Source organism: Polyergus mexicanus, unplaced genomic scaffold, assembly GCF_030449975.1.
Source record: "Polyergus mexicanus isolate NDT 795.1 unplaced genomic scaffold, iyPolMexi1.0 SCAF_4, whole genome shotgun sequence".
Lineage (NCBI taxonomy): Eukaryota > Metazoa > Arthropoda > Insecta > Hymenoptera > Formicidae > Polyergus > Polyergus mexicanus.
The window spans coordinates 11204036-11223359 of NW_027223324.1; the positions used below are offsets into that span (position 1 = coordinate 11204036).

Consider the following 19324-nt stretch of genomic DNA (forward strand, 5'->3'; position numbering starts at 1 on the left):
TGCTACACGCCGCGCCGCCGAGAGAGGAGCCGATCGATCATTAACCCGACCGTAGAGCCGTAGAGCCCGGGCCATCTCGTGATTCGCCCCGCGTATGTACGTCGTCGTCGTCGTCGTCGTTGTCGTCGACGATCGACGCGCGCTTTCGCACACCTTCGTCGAAGACGAGAGAACGGAAAGAAAGAGAGAGATACGGTCACCGCTGCTCTGCGGTGCGTCCTTTCATGATCCTCGATTGGGGTATCGACGTACCTGCGATTTACGAGCCGCGGCACATGGGATACGGGAGAGAAGAGGCTGTCGGGAGATAGAGAGGCGGTGCGGTGCGTACCGAGAGAGCGAGAGAGAAAAAAGACCAAGAGCGACAAAGTGGGAGAGAGCGTGGAAAGAAAATAGAGGAACGGCGAGAGACAGAGACGGAGAGATAGAAAGGTATAGGGAGAAACACGTGTGAGCGAGAGAAAAAGAGAGATCCTAAAAGGACGGAGAAAACGGGAGAGAGAGAAGTAGTTGGGGAGGGGGAAGCGGTACGAGCGAGCAACCAACGCACTGGTGGTAGAAAGACGGACGGACGGATAGGCAGACGGATCGACAGACGGACGCCGCTTCCCCTCCGTTCTCGCACTCGCGCCAGTCGGTCGCGCGTTACCGAGCTAAGTGGATGGGTTGTGAACGCGCTCCCGTTGAAAAGTTTTCCCTGCCTGTTCGTCACGCCGTAGAAGGAAAGAGAGGCCTCTCTTCCTACGTACGTATTTAAAGTGTTACAACTTTGTGGTAAACACGCGCGCCGCGTTTCGTCCTTTGTACTATTTATACACGCTGCTGCGTAACTTGTGAGACAGAGAGAGAGAGAGAGAGAGAGAGAAACACCGCCATCGTACTTTGTGTGCCTGGCGAATTTCAAAGAGGATTATAAGGTGCATCGCGAAGTGCGCGTCATCAGACATATAACATCCTCGCAGAATTTTCCTGTAAGGAAAATTTTTTCGCTTAAAGTTTCGGTGAGTACTCCAAAAAGCGTCGTCCTTCACGATCGTCAAGATCGTGTTCTTTTGTTTTATTGTTATCGACGAAAGGAGACGGCTTTTCCTAGAGGGAATAACTGTTGCGCGTCCCCAAAAATCTTTATGTTCGCCGTCGTTCTGTCACCTCATCAGGGAGAAGGATAATTAATACGCGGCTCTCGCGCGACGAAACACCGAAACGAGATTCATGCCGGGATGTGGCTGGAGCCGTCCGGATTTCGACCGGATTTACCCCCCCGCGCCATTTTGAAAATGGGCTGCCGGAACGGCAATCGATATAGCGGACGGCGCCAGCCTCATCGAGCGAGAGGAACCTCGAGGACAACGGCGTTTCCGCTTGTCCTCGGGAGGCGCGTCCTTGCCGAGGACGAATCTTCGCGGTCCTCGAGTTGCTCCGAAATCGAGTCGAGTCGAATCGGCGTAACTTTTGCGGAATTCGCAAGCCCCTGTGCGTGAGCGAATGATCCTTTAGGACGAACCGACCGGTTGTTACGCCATCTTGATTCCGTGCCCCACCATCTGCTCGATGGTGTGGTCTCACACATAATCCTCGAACGATCGAACCTTACATACGGTACGCGCGATTTTCAGCCGACCTTTTCCGCGCTTGAAATCGCGCAATCGCGCATACCTGTGCCAATGTACTTTATCGCTTTACCGACATTTCGAATCGAAGAACACAGAATGGTATAAGTCATCCTTATATCTCCCTTTCTTTTCCCTGAAACAAAGGACATACTTTTCGACATTGCTTAATTCCGGAAATTCTGGAAAATCCCATTATTTTATCGCAGTGTAATAATCATGATATTACACACATACACACACACATATTTATATATATATATATTCATATGTGATTAGGAATAGAAAATATGTGTAACATATAAGAGTTAATGATGCAAAGAATAATTATTTTCGTTTTTCATTTTAAATAATCAAAATAATTATCGCCGAGAGAAAGAGAGAGAGAGAGAGAGAGAAATCACTTGTGTGAAATCACTTTCGTGAACTCGATAAACTTTTCGTTCGTTGATCTGTTTTTTGCGATTGACAAAATGAAAGCAATAAGGAAGAGAGGAGGAGCTTCGATGCGATGCGTTCGTTCCCCTTTCTTTCTTTCTTTCTTTCTTTCTTTCTTTTTCTTTTTCGCCTTTGTGTTGATTTTGCATAGCAAATTTCTATCTGACCTGACCTGACCCTGACGCGCACTTAATGCAGTCCAGACTTCCACGGAAGTGATTGTTGTGTCTCCTCGAGAAAGGACCGGTTTCAACCGGAGAAAAGCTCGAGAAAATGCGCCGACCTGTTGATTCTTTAAAAAAAAAGCGTTTTATATATAATATTTTTCACAAAAAAATTTTGGCATGTTTTTCTCGATTTTGTCAAAGAAATCTCGTGCCTTCTTATGATAAAAGATTAATATGCTTTGATTATTCATTGCTGATACTATTTTATCTTGTCATTGTATGAAATTACACATACGATAATCTGTTACATTTCCTATATTTTCGTAATCATCCTGGAATAAAAATCATTAAAACTAACATGGATAAATTTTTACTCAGAGATATTTTTAATCGTAAAAAAAATTCTGAGAAAGATCACATGAATATTTTAGAATGCCTCATTGGTATACATGCTACATGGTACTTGTCTAGAAGTTCTCTTATATAAAAATTTAAAGCGTGATTCTTTTGAAAAAATGAGATTTTTTTTATCTTGAAAATAAAAGAGTACAAATTGAAAAATAAATAAAAAAATTTTTTTGATATAATATTCGAATGGACGTGAGTATACATGGCGCTGCTATTTGAATTTTCATCCATGTTAGTAATCCAGGGTTAATGCGAAATTCGCGGAGATTTATACGCGACGAGGATGCTGCGTCGTGCGTCTCCTCTCGAAGAGAGGGGAGGGTAGGGAGGGAAGGATTAACGCGCGGCATTTGCGCTCGACCTGCATCGACGCACCTGCATCTGCGCCGCGTGCATACGTTGACCGGTGTTCGCTCGATCGCGGCCTCGTCAAATGTTCCTCTCGCGCGAATGTATCGCCGCTCCTCGTTGTTGCAGCCCCGGAGGGGGGGCTCTCTCCTTTACGCGGACCCTCTCAGCCGCGGATCCCGTCGATCCGCGCGCGCGCGCGCTCTCCCTTTCTCCCCCTCTTATTGCAATCGGCAGCAACTAGTTTCAGCAATAGCGGCGGCGGCTTCGCGCCGTCCACGCGATAACGGGTCGTTAACATGCCCACATCTGCCTTTCTCTGCACAGGCTCTCCGAGGAAGAGAGCCGACTTATCCCCCATCGCGCATTTTCAACGCTCGACGCGATTTCTCGGTTGAGATCTCAAACGCGATCTTCGCATTAGAGGCACGGAGAGATATATGCCTTTTTAATGGTGAACGTAATCATTTTATTTGAAATCGCTTTTATTCGTCTAATATCTCTCGTTGGACGGAACGTAAAAGTAAGTCGTGAATGTTTAAAATCATGCCGGATATTTTTTGTGATTTTTTTTTATCGTGTGTCGAAAAGTGTCGAGAATAAAGTTTTCTCGGTATCGTTTTCACGCTATTTTAATCGTGCTTTAATCTACTAACTCAGGCTTTTTTCGCCGCTGAGCGAATCTTCCTATTTTGTCGTTTACGAGCACTTTTTACGATACGTTTCCTGCAAGTTTTGCTCTTCTGGTCGCTTTCTGCTCGCGTGTTTACACGGGCTTAGGAAGGGAGGAGGGGTTGCACGCGCCGCCACACCGGGTCGAAAATAGACCTATACAGCGGTTTCGGATATATATATATATATGCGCCGCGTATTTTTCAAGTCCACTAACTTTCCTCGTTTGCCCTTATGACGGCCGCCGGCTTTCAGTAACAGAGCGAGTACGACACGTGCGCGCGCGTATCTGTTCACGCATGCGAGACACACATTCATATACGGACTCGCGGTATGGTGGTGATGATAATAATGATGGTGGTGGTGATGGTTCGACATCTATTCTTCCATACGCTTCCACTACGTTATTCTCAATTTTGACAACGGCTGCGAGAGAAAGAGCAGATGTCTTTTTTTTTTTTTTCGGGAACGAAATAGGGTCAATACAATGAGATGGAAGAATGAGAGACGAGGAACAAAAACGAAGCGTATAAATACAACCCGCGCAGTAGTAGTATGTCTATATTTCTAACTAATCACAATGTCAAAATGTCGTTTCAATAGACAGAGAAACGTCCATTCGTTTTATCCCTTTATGACATATGCCTTCCGCGATTGATGTAACTTCTTCGAGTCATTATCTTATTTTTAGTGGTTATATTTGTTCCTTTTTCTTTCTCTTCATTAGCTATTTTTGTATCTCAATGTGTGCTAGCCCGTATATCGGACCAAACTGTCGAATTAGACGCGTCAGGCGCAGGGAAATAATGGCTGATTGATTGGACACACAGTTACAGCGACACACGCATACATACGTACATCTCGTGCCCGTGGGAATTAGGGGACAGGCGTACTCTCGTGCAATGTCGTGGAAAAAGAATTTTTTGTTTATCGCGGAGAGAGTGCGTGTGTCATTTGGATCACCGGATGAGTCAGCGGATGTGACATCGACTTGACGAAGTGTTGAGTCAGGTTGCGGGGACAAACATCGATCTTGAGTTTATCATCGTTTTTAGGGATAGAGTATCTTTAGTCACGCATTAATATTCTTGCAAATGCGATTAAAATGATATTAAAATTATATACGTACTATGCCATTAACCGTCGCGCTTTATATAAAATTCAGTACTTGATGGTTTATGTGTGTCTAAATGTAAAAAAAAAAAAATATATTACGCAAGTTAATTTATACAATGCTTAATGAGGAAAAAAAGATATAAATTTCAAGCACGAATTCGAAGAAGTTGAAGGAAGAACTCAACTCCGGATACGGCGTGCATGAACAAAAGCGAGTCATCAATGTCTATTTATGCACCTTCGTAGCCTTGAAATCGCCGCGAGATATTCAATTTTCCGGTTGCTTCCGCGTCATCTCGTAGTTTCATTATGATACCATAATAGCCCGTCGTTCTCACATACTTATCGTTCGCTTTATCGCCTCAACGGAATTCTCTCACATGTCACCATCGGACGGCGATCGTTCTGTCCTCGTTAACGCCTTAATAGATGGCATCGACCTCTGAATGCGCTATTAATCAATTGAGCGATACGACCGAAAGAAATCTCGGCGCTCATTATACTTCCCTCCGTTTGTTCGCACGAAACGAAACTGATAATATGAGAAGAGGAAAAAAGGGACGTTATCGTCTTCGTATACTTTGTTTCGCGAATTTTTTCTCGATCTTTCATTCGCCGCGAAATCGCGATTGTCTCATCGGAAAGATCGCAAACATACTCTCCGAATATAATTACCGTATTATCTGCTAATGATGCGCTAGCAACAACTTTTACTGCGTATCCAACGGGCTTCCTCGCGTGTGTATTTCTATTTTCGCGGTCTCGAGAGCAACGCTATTTTGCAATGCGCGGAGGAAAATTGATAACTTGAGGAAAAAGATTATAAGAATTGCTGTTTTGTTGCATCATTTAATCTATTTTTATATCAAGTGTATAATTTTTATATTTTTTATATTTCTTATTTATTTTATCGTTTTTAAATAGTATTGCGTAAATGTTGAATTGAAAAATTTTAATATAGTATTGAATATTTCTGGCAACACTGTGTAATATCGTTTCGAATGACGGGGTTTCGATGTTATCAGCCGTTTCGTAAGTGAATCAACAACAGAATGCCTCTTGTTTTCGCAGAATAGCTTTGTATAGCGTTTTAATTATATTTAATGTTATTATATACTCAGCGATTTATCGAATTCATCGGAAAATACTGCACAATAAAAAGTTTTAAAATAAGAAGAAATATATGTTTAATTATCATTACTCTTACGCAAGACGTCTTGCATTATAATTTTTGCGACGTAGTTCCTGTCAAGGACGATATAAACGGTTCGCTTGATAATAGAACCGCGTATGTGAGGTCGTAAATATGAAAAATCACAGGCATGCCAGAGATAAAGAGAGAAAAGATTCCAAATATGAAAGCAAATAACAACGAGGAAAAAAAATACGCACACATACACACATGTATTTCATGTTGCAACATCACTTCGTCATGAATCGCCTCGGAAGTGTATTTACGGTGATGAATTCCCTTTCTCCATCCCTATTTTTATCGCGGGCGACTTTGAGCCGAGGGAACATGTCACGAATTATACGAGTATTTCTTTCACATGGCTGCCTTTACGTTTTTCGAAAATACACCGCGCTTATTCGATTACTACGCATCCGCGCTTTATCTCGCAATGTCACATTTGTTTGTTAAATATAGTTATCGCAGCGCGATATGCCTTCGCGACCTTCCTCCTCCGGAAATTCGCAGTTCAATCGTAATAATAAACGTGATGTAGATAGAAAGAAAGACAGAGAAGAGTATTGTTACGGTAGGCTGGATTTTCCGGATGTCACTTCCCACGTTTTTCCCCTTGTTGATCGACATGTGTGATCAGTTCTCTACTCGGCGCGCTTCTCGTATATATTCTGGAGAGAGCTATTTCTCACCGTAATGACGCGTTACGAGATGCACGAGGAACCCACGTGGTGTACACGAGCGATATGGAATAACATAAATATTTGTCGAAACCCTTCCTGCCGAGCTATCTGATATATTAGACGTTAATTATATACCTCCTGTTTTCTATTTTTATCGCGGTGCCTCGACGATGATTCTTCCGACGTGTAAGACTTCCAAAAAGCTACACTCGAATAAATTGATCGTGGAAGAAGAGAAAAGAGAGAGATACGGTTTCGAATCTTTCATTATTCTTGTTAACTGCTGAAGTTACGAATTATTCCGCTGATTCGATAATCCAGGAGGAAATAGGGATGAAACGAAGCGGAACGCGCAAAGCCGAGCTCTCCCTCTCGAAAACGTGGCTCGCGCTTCCTTTGTGCGGAACCTATTACAATTTGTTCCGAAATTTGGCTACGACGGAGGGGGATCGTTCGTTAGTCCACAAGGGGCATTGTGCCCCATTAATTCGGGAGCCAAGCCGACATGCAATAATAGCGGCTCTATTGTAGAATTCTGTCCAGAATAATTTATTTCCAGAGATTGTTACCTATTTATTTTGACTATATTTCGCGCAAATGTCGTATAGCGAATTGAACTATCGTGTCTAGCATCTTTCGTTCGTCACTCGAGTTTCGTACATTTCAGACTTTGTCACTGGGAAACGCGCCGACTGTATCGAAAATCACGCGAGCGAAGCGAGGATTTCTCTCGTGGAAGTGACAATATTGTGTCACCGTGTTTCCGGCTCGAGATCCGTCACCCGGTACACAGCCAGGCGCATGCGTGGCAGCCGGTGTACTCGGCAAAGTGCAATGTACCGTGAATAGACTGCCTAGAAACAAATGTCATTATGTAGTGACAGTGATACAGCCGCTTCGCGGTTCCGACTTCGACGCGTGCAGTTTCGTTTTGTTCTCGCGAAGCGCGAAATCCGATCGTTACGAGAATCAACTTACCACGTATTCCGTATTCTCGTCCCTCAATTAGCGTCGAATGTGATTGTCCGTTTATGTTTCTATCGACTACCATATGTAAAGCGTAATTTAACTATGACGTGAAACGAACGATCGTTGCTAGAAAGCAAAAAACCATTTCTGCTTCTGTGATAAAAATTGCCTCTATAAATAAAAATAAGTATAGAAAAAAAAAATAATGACGAAATATATGCCACGAGAAAACATGTATGTGTAACACGAAGGCCGCTTATATCTAATGTTGGAGAATTGTTGATTTCTATCTTAACATTAACATGAAATGCCGGATAAATGAGAAACGTTTATAAGATCGTTATATATGCCGGTCACGAGATACTTTATACATACGTTTATACATAGTAAGTGATTTTTATATTTAGTCCGACTATATTCAAGACTGTATACCGTTTCCTTTAAAGATAAATATATAATGTAATATAGATAGCGCGTTTATTGCTTTAATTTTATCATAGTTGCTTATGATAATTTTATTTATTTCTAAAAAATATTTCATTATATGAGGTCTGAATATATAAAAGATTTTGATACGAGATAAGAGATAAAAAAGTACATTTAATTGATACCAATTTTTATTAATGAAAGTATGTGAGTTAATATTGTTATAAAGCATTAATATTTTTAATGGAGGAAAACTTATCTTTATGTTTGTAGGAGAAATCCTAGTGGTTTGTAGTTTTCGATCGTTTCTCTCTCGAGTTTCCTCTTCGATCGCTACCCAAACAACGTACATCACGCGTAATTTCCATCGCGACTTCGGATGCGTTACGTTACGTATCGCTGGTGTCAGCTGCTCGCGCACGTAGGCATCGTAAGCCACGTGGTCATTTAAATACGCGCACGGCAAAGTCTTAGCTAGGCGCTTGGCTTTTAACGCGCTTCTTAGTCACGCCGTGCTAGTTTTTCGCAACCGTTCCTTCGGCACAGCGCTCATTTCCGCTTTCGTTCGCGAGCAAAGTCGTACCGTTATTCACAGGTTTGCGCGCTTCTCGACGAGAGACTTCCAGCGTTTCCTTTTTCCTTCCAGGAATAATTAAGAGCCCAACGTGCAACGACGTACGTTTCTCTTCGCTTTGCCATTATATTGTCAATAGAATCAAGATAGTCTATACTTTTTTACATTATATGTTTCGAACATAGTATCTTCGAACGATAAAATATCGTGATTTATAGTTTGAAATTAGCATCGGATATTTAAGCGTGGCAACAGAACAGAATATAATCTGGGATGTAACAATAGTATTGTATATACAATATATATATATATATATAATGCTTTCTGTAAATAATAGCTCTGATATTGTAGACAAAAGAGCTTTCACGCGTTTAGTGATGTTTTTCCCTGCTCTTTTTTCCGCGTTTTAATTGAACACACATAACGGTAACAAATACCAGGCGAATCCTTGAGTAGGACAATACCTAGTTGTTTTCCAATGGAAGAGCGTTTCCGTTGTGCTGTTGTTCTTTGTTTTCTCAGATTGTCTATGTCTTTCTTATAGTTTATTATCGTCAAGTTTTTAATAAGAGATATTTTTGAAAAACAGAAAGAGAGAGAGAACAGTAATTGACAGATAGAATCTTCTTTGCTGCACCTGCGCGTAAATCCGTGCAAGAGTCATAAGAGGCACGCCCGTGTGCACTGATAAACATAAATTTCGCTTATCAGATCAATGCGGCGCAGGTGGACGGTACATCGCGCCATTTTCACGTCAAATGGCGATCGTTGCGTTTCAGATTCGCTTGCCCTTATGAACCAGATTCGCCAGACACGAAACGGGTTCGAGCCGAGGGATTCGAGCACGTATCCTCTCGCGGATCTCCGATGTATCTGTTACGGTGAAAGTTGCTCCCGCTTCTCGACGTAACGTCGCGAGTTGCAATTTATCCGCGCATCGAGAAACGGATGATGTTATCCACGGCAAAATCGATTGCGAATCGACGCGTGTGACTGCGTAAGATTTGAACGAACTCGAATTATTAATTTTAAGCTTTCTCTCGATCTTCATTAATTTTATTATAGTATGTTTTAGGAATTATTTTAACTTTATTCTACGTCTCATACGCTTAAGAAAATGTGACGAAATATTTTATAATTCACTTCGTCTTTTTGATTGCAGAAAAGAATTTAGCTGGACACCACCTGGTACCCAGAAGGCAAGTGAGATAGATAAAGTCAGGTGGCACGAGAAGGTAAGAAGAAACCATGGGTGCGAGACAGAGCAAGAGGTCCGTGGACATAACGACGACGCCGAAGAAGGAGGGAATACCCGTCGAGGGTGGCGTCGTCGGCGATGCGGCCGCACCTGGCGACGGTAAGCTGGAAAGGATCGAGGAGGCTGACACGAAGCCCACCACCAACGGCATAGCACCGCACACGGACACCTCCGATGATAAAGAGAAGGACAAAGACGAGACCACCGAGAAGGACAAGGAGCAAGTGAGTACTCTTTAACAATTCCTCGCATTTCGTCGATTTTTCAAAATCTTTCAAATCTTGCAATATCGATCTCGGAGATTCTACAATAATTTATATTTTTGTAAAAATCAATTTTAGTAAAATATATATAATTCCATGTTTATATATTTTTTAAAGAATAGTAAAAATCCATTGAAAAAAGAAAAAAGAAACAGATCGCGTATATTTCCAATCAGCAATTTTTTCGGTTTAAAAGTTAATATTGACGATTAAAATGAATGAAGTTTGTTTTGCTGACTTGGAAGTCCTGCCCACAGATTCTTGTACATATTATCTTAAAATCATGTCAGCCGTATTAAGGTCAAGTGTTTGCACAGGTGATTACCTCGATTTCAGTCCGGGCGATATAATCATATTTGCCTTTCAAGTTCTGCTCAGACCGATGGTTTTCCATTACGAAGCGTATATTAATGCTTTATTAGCACACGTTCTCATTATTAATGAGCAAGTTTGCCCGAGGTTAGACTATACGTTGATTCGAGTTTCCGGCTTCGATGATTGCATACGAATACCGATCACCGGATTGGCATCGAGATGTATATTTATTTTTCAATTATTTCCATATAACGTAACGTTGTATATATAATTATCCTTTCCATGTGCGAGGCAAATCGTGTCTAGATAACGCGTCGAATGACACGTTCTTCTCACACGCTTTCCGCGGATTGACATTTTCGAATCGCGTTCCGAATCACTCGCTCAATCGTCGATCAATCTTGAATGATCTCGTTTTCTCGAATTACGCGAACGGTTGCCAACAGACGCGTGCTGAATCACTCGTTCGCTCGTAAAGGTCTCATAGGTACTCCGAAGTTTATCTCGCCGACGATTCATCCGACGTAGATAGCGGATCATCAATCATCTTAATCGATTCGTCGAAAGCGACGACGCATCATTTTCTTTTCGCGATAGCGATATTTTTATCAGTCTTTATCAGTTTTTATGAACCAAAACGTGTGCATAGAATAATGAAAAGTTTTATACATAAATATCTATATGTATCTGTGTGTCTGCTTTTAAAATATTATTGCAAAGACACCTTTCTGAATAATTTAAGATATAGATGAGAATAGCGCTAGAATAAAATATCGTTATTGCCGACATCGTAACGTGCATTTATTTAGAAGAATTCTATATTCTTTGTCTTATATCGTTATAAAGAAATTACCTAACATCCGCTGGTGAAAGGATACCGTACAAATGAAACTTTATTTGGCATGCGAATTTAAATGTCGCCTTTACGATAGAGGTGACCTAGGTGAGAAATGCTCCGCACTGAACCCTCTTCGCGTAATCATTACGTCGCGATCGCTTCAATAATCGCTCAGGCGTGCGGCTTTGACGGCATGATAATCATCATGGTATTACATAAGATGCGATATAAACGGAAAGCTGGTACGTTTATCGAACCACGATTTATTGCATATCGCACATCAACGGATTAACGCTTAAAGTTCATTTTATTTACATCGTAGAGGCTAGATAAATAACATAGGTAATCTCTATTGGTATACAATGTTTGATTTTTACTCGATGTGTCTAATCTGTTAAATTATTTTTTTCCATTTTATTGTGATTAGATAATGTCGATGTACAATATTTACACAAGCGATCGCGGTAACATAATCGATTTATTATTATAAACTTTATATTTTTTATGACTCGCGCTTTAAAAAAAAAAAAAAACATTTTTTAGTTATTTATAAAATTATATTCTAAAGTTCTTGCGGAAGAAAAAGATCGATGGCAAACTTGGGCAGTGCGTTTCGTGGAGTATCAATTACTTCCGTGCCAAGTTTTCGGATCACTCTTCTCGAGTCGGAATCTCATAAGTGTGCGCGGCGTTTTATATCTCGAAATATTTCCTCGCTTAGATGAAACTTGATATTTCCCCGATTGAGCAAGCCTGGCAGCTGTCACGCACTAGATACGACATATACGAGTGAGGGCGCATCTTACCACACCCCTTTCGCTACTTCCTTTTCATTTTCCTTCGACAAGTCATTTCTGTTCCTCTTTCGTTCTCTCGTTCTCTACGATTCACGACGGTTTAAGGCGTCATTTACTTCGACAATCCGAGCGAACATTTCTCCCTCGTCATAAACGTTTCGACTTGAAAGAAGAGCGTAGGAATTTGTTCAAAGCAATCTCCTTACGTTGGTCAATAATTTCGTGACAATATTTTATCTCGATATATATATTTTTTCTATTTTCTAATAAATAACAATATATTAAATTAAAAAAATTTTAAAAATAAGATGTCATGCGCATCTTTTACATTTTGCAGAGATCGCGTGCAAATCAAATTGATTCATATAACATCGAGTCATATTTTCTCGTTATCGTTTCATCGAGCAGGAATTCACTTGTGTCATGCGTCGATGCGTATCGAGTCGCTTTCCTGGAACGATAACGAATGCTTCGATTATCGGTTCAATAATCGAAATCTTATTGCGCTGCAATCTATTGTTTTCTAAGTCGCGCGAATTTTCAAGTAGTCGTCGCTTGAATATTATAAAGAGTTTGATAAAACAACGAAGATTGCGACATGAAAGCAAGAATGAGATAGATCGCGCATCGTGTGGTGTCCACTGATTCTTTGACAAAAAACGACAAGATACTGTTTGACTTGAGCGTGTGTGTACACTCGTCCGTTCCCGCTACTAACTGTACGTGTCTCGGGTACTGGCTTCTTACGGGACATACCTAACTGTGTCCCAGACGAATAAATCTTTTCTATCTCCCTCCCCCTTTTCTCCTTCGCGTTACTATTTCGCACGTGACTCGATGACATTGGATACGCGATCGATATTAACGATCCTCATCGCGTTACATCGCTTCAGTAAGTTTTCTCGTTCTCTCGTTTTCTCGACTTTGTGACTCCCCCCCCCCCCCGTTAACAAAATGTAACGTAATACCGTTAAGACAATGCTGATAAAAATCCGATCCGTTATAAGTTAAATACTGTCGCGCGACTCGACAAGTTTCGAGTTTTCTCGTCTTGGCGCTCATTCTTTAACCCACATTTAAATATGTCAGTCGTATTAACGTGACAACGTTTACCTCGATTCATCGGTAACTCGCAGACACATATCGTTCCCCATGAATTGCGCTAAAGGACACACTTTTACCTGCCTGCGTTACGATTCTTGCGGCAAGTTTGCCGAGTGGTGCGTTGGTTTGACATCCGAGATTATACTCGAGTCTCTCATGAATATACATCAGCTGTTCCCTGGTGTCCGTCTGGCAATGCCTTTATCCGCGATCATACAAAATCTTTAGGCAGGTGCGCGTGCGATCTAAATACTTAAGAGTTAACCCGACACCTGTCTTTAATATATAATACGCTGATATCGATGAATCGAGCACGATGCTGCAAAGTCTTTTTTTTCCTGAATTGAAATTTGCGATACGATCGTGCGCATTATTCTCGTGTAATGAAGTATAGCTGGACACGCTTTTGGAAGAATTAGAAGCCGTAACAAACAAGAGTCGTGTGAACTGTAACCTTGACCATGATATACTTAACGTGACGCAGCTGGATCATTTGAAAGCGCGATAGAAGCTTTTCACGCAGGAAATAACAGTTTATATTTCGTTTTTTATTAAAAATATCTTATGAAAAATAATAGAACTGTAATAATAATTTTTTATTTATTTCATCATGTTATACAAGACATTAATAAATATTAATACAATAGATTGAAATTTTATTAATAAGCGATAAATTGCTTTAAAGTTTATGCAAATTAAATTATGTTTTCAATTCTGCAATTCTTGCAAATTTTCTCTGCTTTTCATATAATTTATAGATTATAATATATCGAGGTGTATTACATACAGGGTGTCCCATTTTAAAGGAACCACTCAAATATCTCAGAAACACTGCGTTAAATCGAAAAATGTATCAAACAAAAGTTGTGTGGCTTCAAGGGGGCCATAAGAAGGTGACAATGATTTGACCTTGGAAAATCATTTGAAGGTCATGTGAAAGTCAACTTTAAAATCTTAAATGGAAACCCCCATTTTTTATTTAGTATTCTTGTAGCTGACATCGAGAGCTTTCCAAAACACTATAATAAAGTATTTTTTATTAAGTACTTTTTGAGTTATTTTATATTTTAATCTGACATAAAAAATCATTGTCACCATCTTATGGCCCCCTTGAAGCCACACAACTTTTGTTTGAAACATTTTTCGATTTAACGCAGTGTTTCTGAGATATTTGAGTGGGTCCTTTAAAACGGGACACCCTGTATATACGATTATCGCAGTAAGATGTTGATCCAGCCTATCGGGCCTCTCCCCGATGAATCAGCTGAACGATATCATATGGAAATGAAGCGAAGTATTTCATTACGAATATAATTAATACCGCGTAGAGATACACGATGATATTTCAGCATCGCGCGCGTTTTGCCGATGAATCATCGTGTATAACTCGCATAGCTCGAAGATGCGAACGTGCTTTATTAATTAACACGATTCGTCTCTTTCGCTGCCATTTAATTTCAGTTGTTACTCGTCTGAATTCCTACGAATTTTCTCTGCGTAATATTGTCGCGGATAAAATCGCTGTCTGCTCTCGCGGTCTTTAACGACAAACACGATTTCTCGATAAAATTCCCAATTGAATGTCACTGTTTTTAAAAATACCGGTTTCTTTGTGGAAGAGCGTGTAATTTTTCACGCTATTTTTCGCAGATTTGAGCGTCGATCGCGATGATGATTACTCAACACTCGAGAATTTGTTGTCGAAACTGCACGAGACGCAGAACAGCCGTATGCATGCAGATGCGATGTACGCGACGCAAAGGAATTTATTGTGAAAATCTCGTACGTGGTTAACCTTCATTTAAAAATCCGCTGCGTTTCCGTGAATTTTTTCGTATTTCAATATTGTGCGATCGGTGGTTGCATTGCAACATCGAGCGTATTTATTCACAAGATTGCCTTTTCCACGGTCATATCTCTGCTCGTGCCGTATCTTTGAATATTAATTAATGGTAAACCAGCCTTTCTCGACGAGACTTCCATTATTATTTCCTCGCGTCTCCCGCGGTAATCGCGCGTGGAATTTTAACTCATTATTTGATTTTACACTGGATGTGATATTTTATACTAGAAAAATATAGTTGAAAAATAATCACATGATATTTGATCGTTACGATATTATACGTTCCATCGCGATTTTAACTTTCGCTGATTTATATAGCATGAGAAACAACGCTTATTATTGAACTTTTTAATCCAAAACTTTGTCAGACGACCTGTATAACCACTTTTTATCTTTCATGGGTTTTTGTTGCTCATATCGATATAAAGTTTCGTATTTGTGCTGTGCCATCGTACTGATGCGGAAGCATATTTACGCCACAGAATATTTCGTTTGCCATCATGCACGTGCTTTCTCTCTCATCGTTCCTTTTCTTTCACTTGCTTTCGTTCGTATCTCGCTCGCTAGATATTGCGGGGCTTTTCGTCGTTGCTCGTCTCGCGAATGCTGAAATAAACCGATATTTACATAATATAATGCGCGCAAAATGTGCCCGTGTCGAGATTCGCTTCGTTTTACCGGCGTCGACGAAGAAACGAAATGAGAGAGAGAAAATGACGTTGCGCAGAGATGCGGTGCGTTACTTGTAATCGAATGTGACGGCGCGTCGCGCCTCGCTTGATCCATTGTATAAATCAGAAAATCCGCCGTCTAACGCCCACGTTGGATTCGTATCGTTCTTAAACGCGAACACCATGGATGTCGCTCGATTGATCGTCGCGTTGCGTTTTATCGCAATGCGACGTGTATGCGTCTATAAATGCGTGTCGTATCGGATAAATATGTAGAATTGTTCTCGCGTATTTGCCTCGATAATAAAGTAGCTCGAAGTTTATGCAATCGACCAGTCACTTGCCTGGATTGGTGAAACAAGTTCTTTCGGTTGACTATATTTATCGGCACGATTGATTTTATCGATTAAAATTAATAATGAGAGACGTACAGAAATATTCGAATGATGAAAATAAGAAATTTTGCAATAAGAAATCTTTTTATTTTGAGAAATGTCAAAAAAGACTTCATTTTTCAACGGTATGATGAAACTCGAGAAAATAGTTTTGTGTTACAAAATAACTTTAAATTGTAAAAATGTAAATAAAAGAGACGAGTCGTAGATTTAAGGAGATAATGACGAGAGGGACTCGCTTTTTTAGCTAGTTTCTGAGAAGCGTTCTTAACCAAGTGTTTTGTTCATTTGTTTAGGTTACAAACGGATCGTAATTACATTGTCACGGTGCTCTTTGATTAGCAACCAAAGAGCCTTCCTTTCTTCCTTATTTGCACGAGGATTTTTGTTTGCCACATGTTAAACAATGTAGGGATATCTTTACGCCGCAGAGCCAACAATTACAGTATATAGTTAAGTTTTGATGATAATAAAGTTTAAAGGTCCCGAGAGTCTGGTCACCCGAAATCTAATCAATTTTGACTTATCGCGTAAAGAGTCGACGAGGTGCTCCTCGTCGACTGGCATTTTTTTTTCTTTTTTTTTCTTTTTCTTTGGTAAGCTGCGCACTTGGCCGGTATGCCGGTAAGGCAAAAGAGAGCTTGTCGAGGGCTTTTCAAAGGACCGAAACAAAGAGGCCCCTCGCCGTTGCATGGCGCACTTTCCGGGAAAACTAACGCGTTTCACGAAAGTTTGATATTATTTATAAGTGAATGGACCTCGGGGCACGATGGGAAAGAGTTAAACGACTTCATTCCGGAGTGGCTGCGGCACTTCCGGACGTAAGAGAAACTTTCAACAAGTATACAAGAATCATCACGGAAACGTATACGCTTGCGGGCATTAAAGCCTGTTCGTGTAATCGATTTTACTTAACTATACTTTGCTGATAATCGAAAGAAATTAAATTTTCGTGTAGTTTCTAAATTTTGATATAAATTAATGTTTAAGTTTCGAAGTAAATTTGCGAAGAACTAAAGTAAATTTGTTTTTCGTTTATATCATATTTTTTTTCCATTACAAAATATTACCATTTTAATTTTTAATCAAATTTCTGATAATTAAGCATAATTATATTGTTATTAAAACCATTGATAATTTAATTTATATTTATGTTTGTTTTATCAATGATTAGTATAATCACGTGAATTGTAGGAATTTTAGGATAATATAGAAAATATCTCGATTTTGCAAAAAAAAAAAAAAAAAAAAAAAAAAAAAAAAAAAAAAAAAAAAAAAAAAGGACTTTAAATTATATATCATATAAAAGGGATTAAAGAGATGCCTCGAAAGCAAGCTACACTTTGTGAGTCGTGATACTTGTTGACCGCTATCGTTTCGCGTAAAACGGTAAGAGAGAACTCGGAAGTATTATCCTTGCAGGAAGTGCATTGTGGAGTTTACACTATATCCATTTACGACATAGGATTTATGATGTGGAATATATTTTGTGTACCGGGTATTATGTGAGCTTTTTATTCCCTCATCTTCGTTTATGTTCTTCATGCATGAAAAAAATCTCTGATGATGATTTATACCATTTTTGTTGATCGATTTTGTTGATAATTCCGATAATTCAGATTTTATTGTGATTACGAAATATTCACATATCATTATTTCTTTACATGCTCATTAAGCATTGCGAGTAAATTTATTGTTCATGAATTCGTTATTCGTATATTATTAATGTTTGTATATTTTGGGAAACAAGATTCGAAGGTGGATTTATCTTTGTTTTTCAGCAGCCGCAGCAGGAAGAGGTAAAAGCCGAGGAGACGAAGCAAGAGTCGTCCGGAGAATCTCCCGCGGAGGTTGCGGAGGTCACGACGCCCACAGAGGCCACCCCTGCCAGTCCGAACACTGCCACTTCTCCAGACAATAAGGAAGGCAAAAAGAAGGATAAGGTAAGACGATCTGCGTCGTGTTATCCGTATATCAGTATTTATTAATCGAAATTTAATTATCCGTATCTTAATAACAAATAAATCTTCGTACGATGGTTTGGAACGTATTAGTTAACGTGTTAATTTAAAATTCTAAAAATTTTTGCTTTCACAAAATGAAGACGCGTAATTATGCGATGAGTCGATTACTAACAGTCTCTTTTCCTCTTTTATCTTCTATCTAGAAGAAAAAGTGGTCCTTCAGGTCGATCAGCTTTAGCAAGAAGGATAAGACTAAGCCGAGCCGCGAAGAGGCGCCCAAGAATGGAGATGTCACCAAGGAGGAGCCGCTTGCGGAGGTGAGTCGAGAATTATTCATTTGCACGATTATTAGTAGCGACTAGATATATTTGCAAAAATACAAATGGCACCTCAAAAATAAAGGAAGGAGGAATTGCTATTTTTAAAATGTCACTACTCTCTTCTGCTGCGAAATATTGCAAAACTTATTATCTCTTGTTTTCGCGATGGCGAGAATATAATTGCGAGATTTTTTTTTTCCATTGTTGTTTATTTAGCAGAACGTTTTTCTGGAATATTCGAAATTGAAACATTATTTAAAGAAACATTATTCATAATTTAGCTTTCGTATTATAACATGAATTGGATAATTTCGCTTCTCCCGTAAATTTCGTATTATCAGTGCGTTCGCATGTATTTCCGCGCAAATAATTATCGTACGCATCGTGTACCCTCTTTTTATCATATCGTGACGCTTCGCGTTTTATTCTCGAAAAACAAAGTCATCGCTTTCAATTTCGGCCAATATACATATTGTCGCTCCTTGTTATCGATGCGACGATGAATTATTTCGCGCGACACACTGTTACGTAACACGCTTTAATAGCGTCACAGCCCGTTCCCGTTGGGAATAAAACGTTCGCTTCGATTGATCCTCGTGAAACAAATATTGCACGCATACTGAAACAAGTTTCAGAACAAGATAGCATAAAGTGTAAGCGTATGTGTGTATGTACGCGACCGGAATGCGAGAAAAACGACTTTACAAACGGCAATGAATCTCTCGCCGTGACCCCGTTCCGGCTTCCTCGATCGTTTTTCTGACGATCTAATCGAATAATTGATCTAGCCGGCTGCGTCGAAAAAGTCTCGGTCCAATAACGGCTGTGTTTGGTCAAGCATCAACGTTTCGTGCTTCCCTTGAGGTTCGTGCCACGCGGGGGAGATAATCGCGAACGACCACGCGATTGCCGTCACGGATCGAGGGCTCTCGGACGATGCTTAATTGGCGTCTAAGATA

The 19324-nt window shown here is 40.1% G+C and overlaps 1 protein-coding gene across 1 annotated transcript in view; it reads left to right on the forward strand.

Annotated features, from left to right (window-relative positions):
• Window positions 1-585: 585 nt before the first annotated feature.
• Window positions 586-19324, forward strand: part of LOC138932720 (A-kinase anchor protein 200) — a 49729-nt gene continuing 30990 nt past the window's right edge. Inside the window, exons 1-4 of the mRNA XM_070294834.1 lie at window positions 586-1001; window positions 9760-10079; window positions 17863-18024; window positions 18249-18362. Coding sequence (XP_070150935.1) covers window positions 9846-10079; window positions 17863-18024; window positions 18249-18362 — 510 coding nt within the window. The 5' untranslated portion in view covers window positions 586-1001; window positions 9760-9845. The remainder of the gene's footprint in view (window positions 1002-9759; window positions 10080-17862; window positions 18025-18248; window positions 18363-19324) is intronic.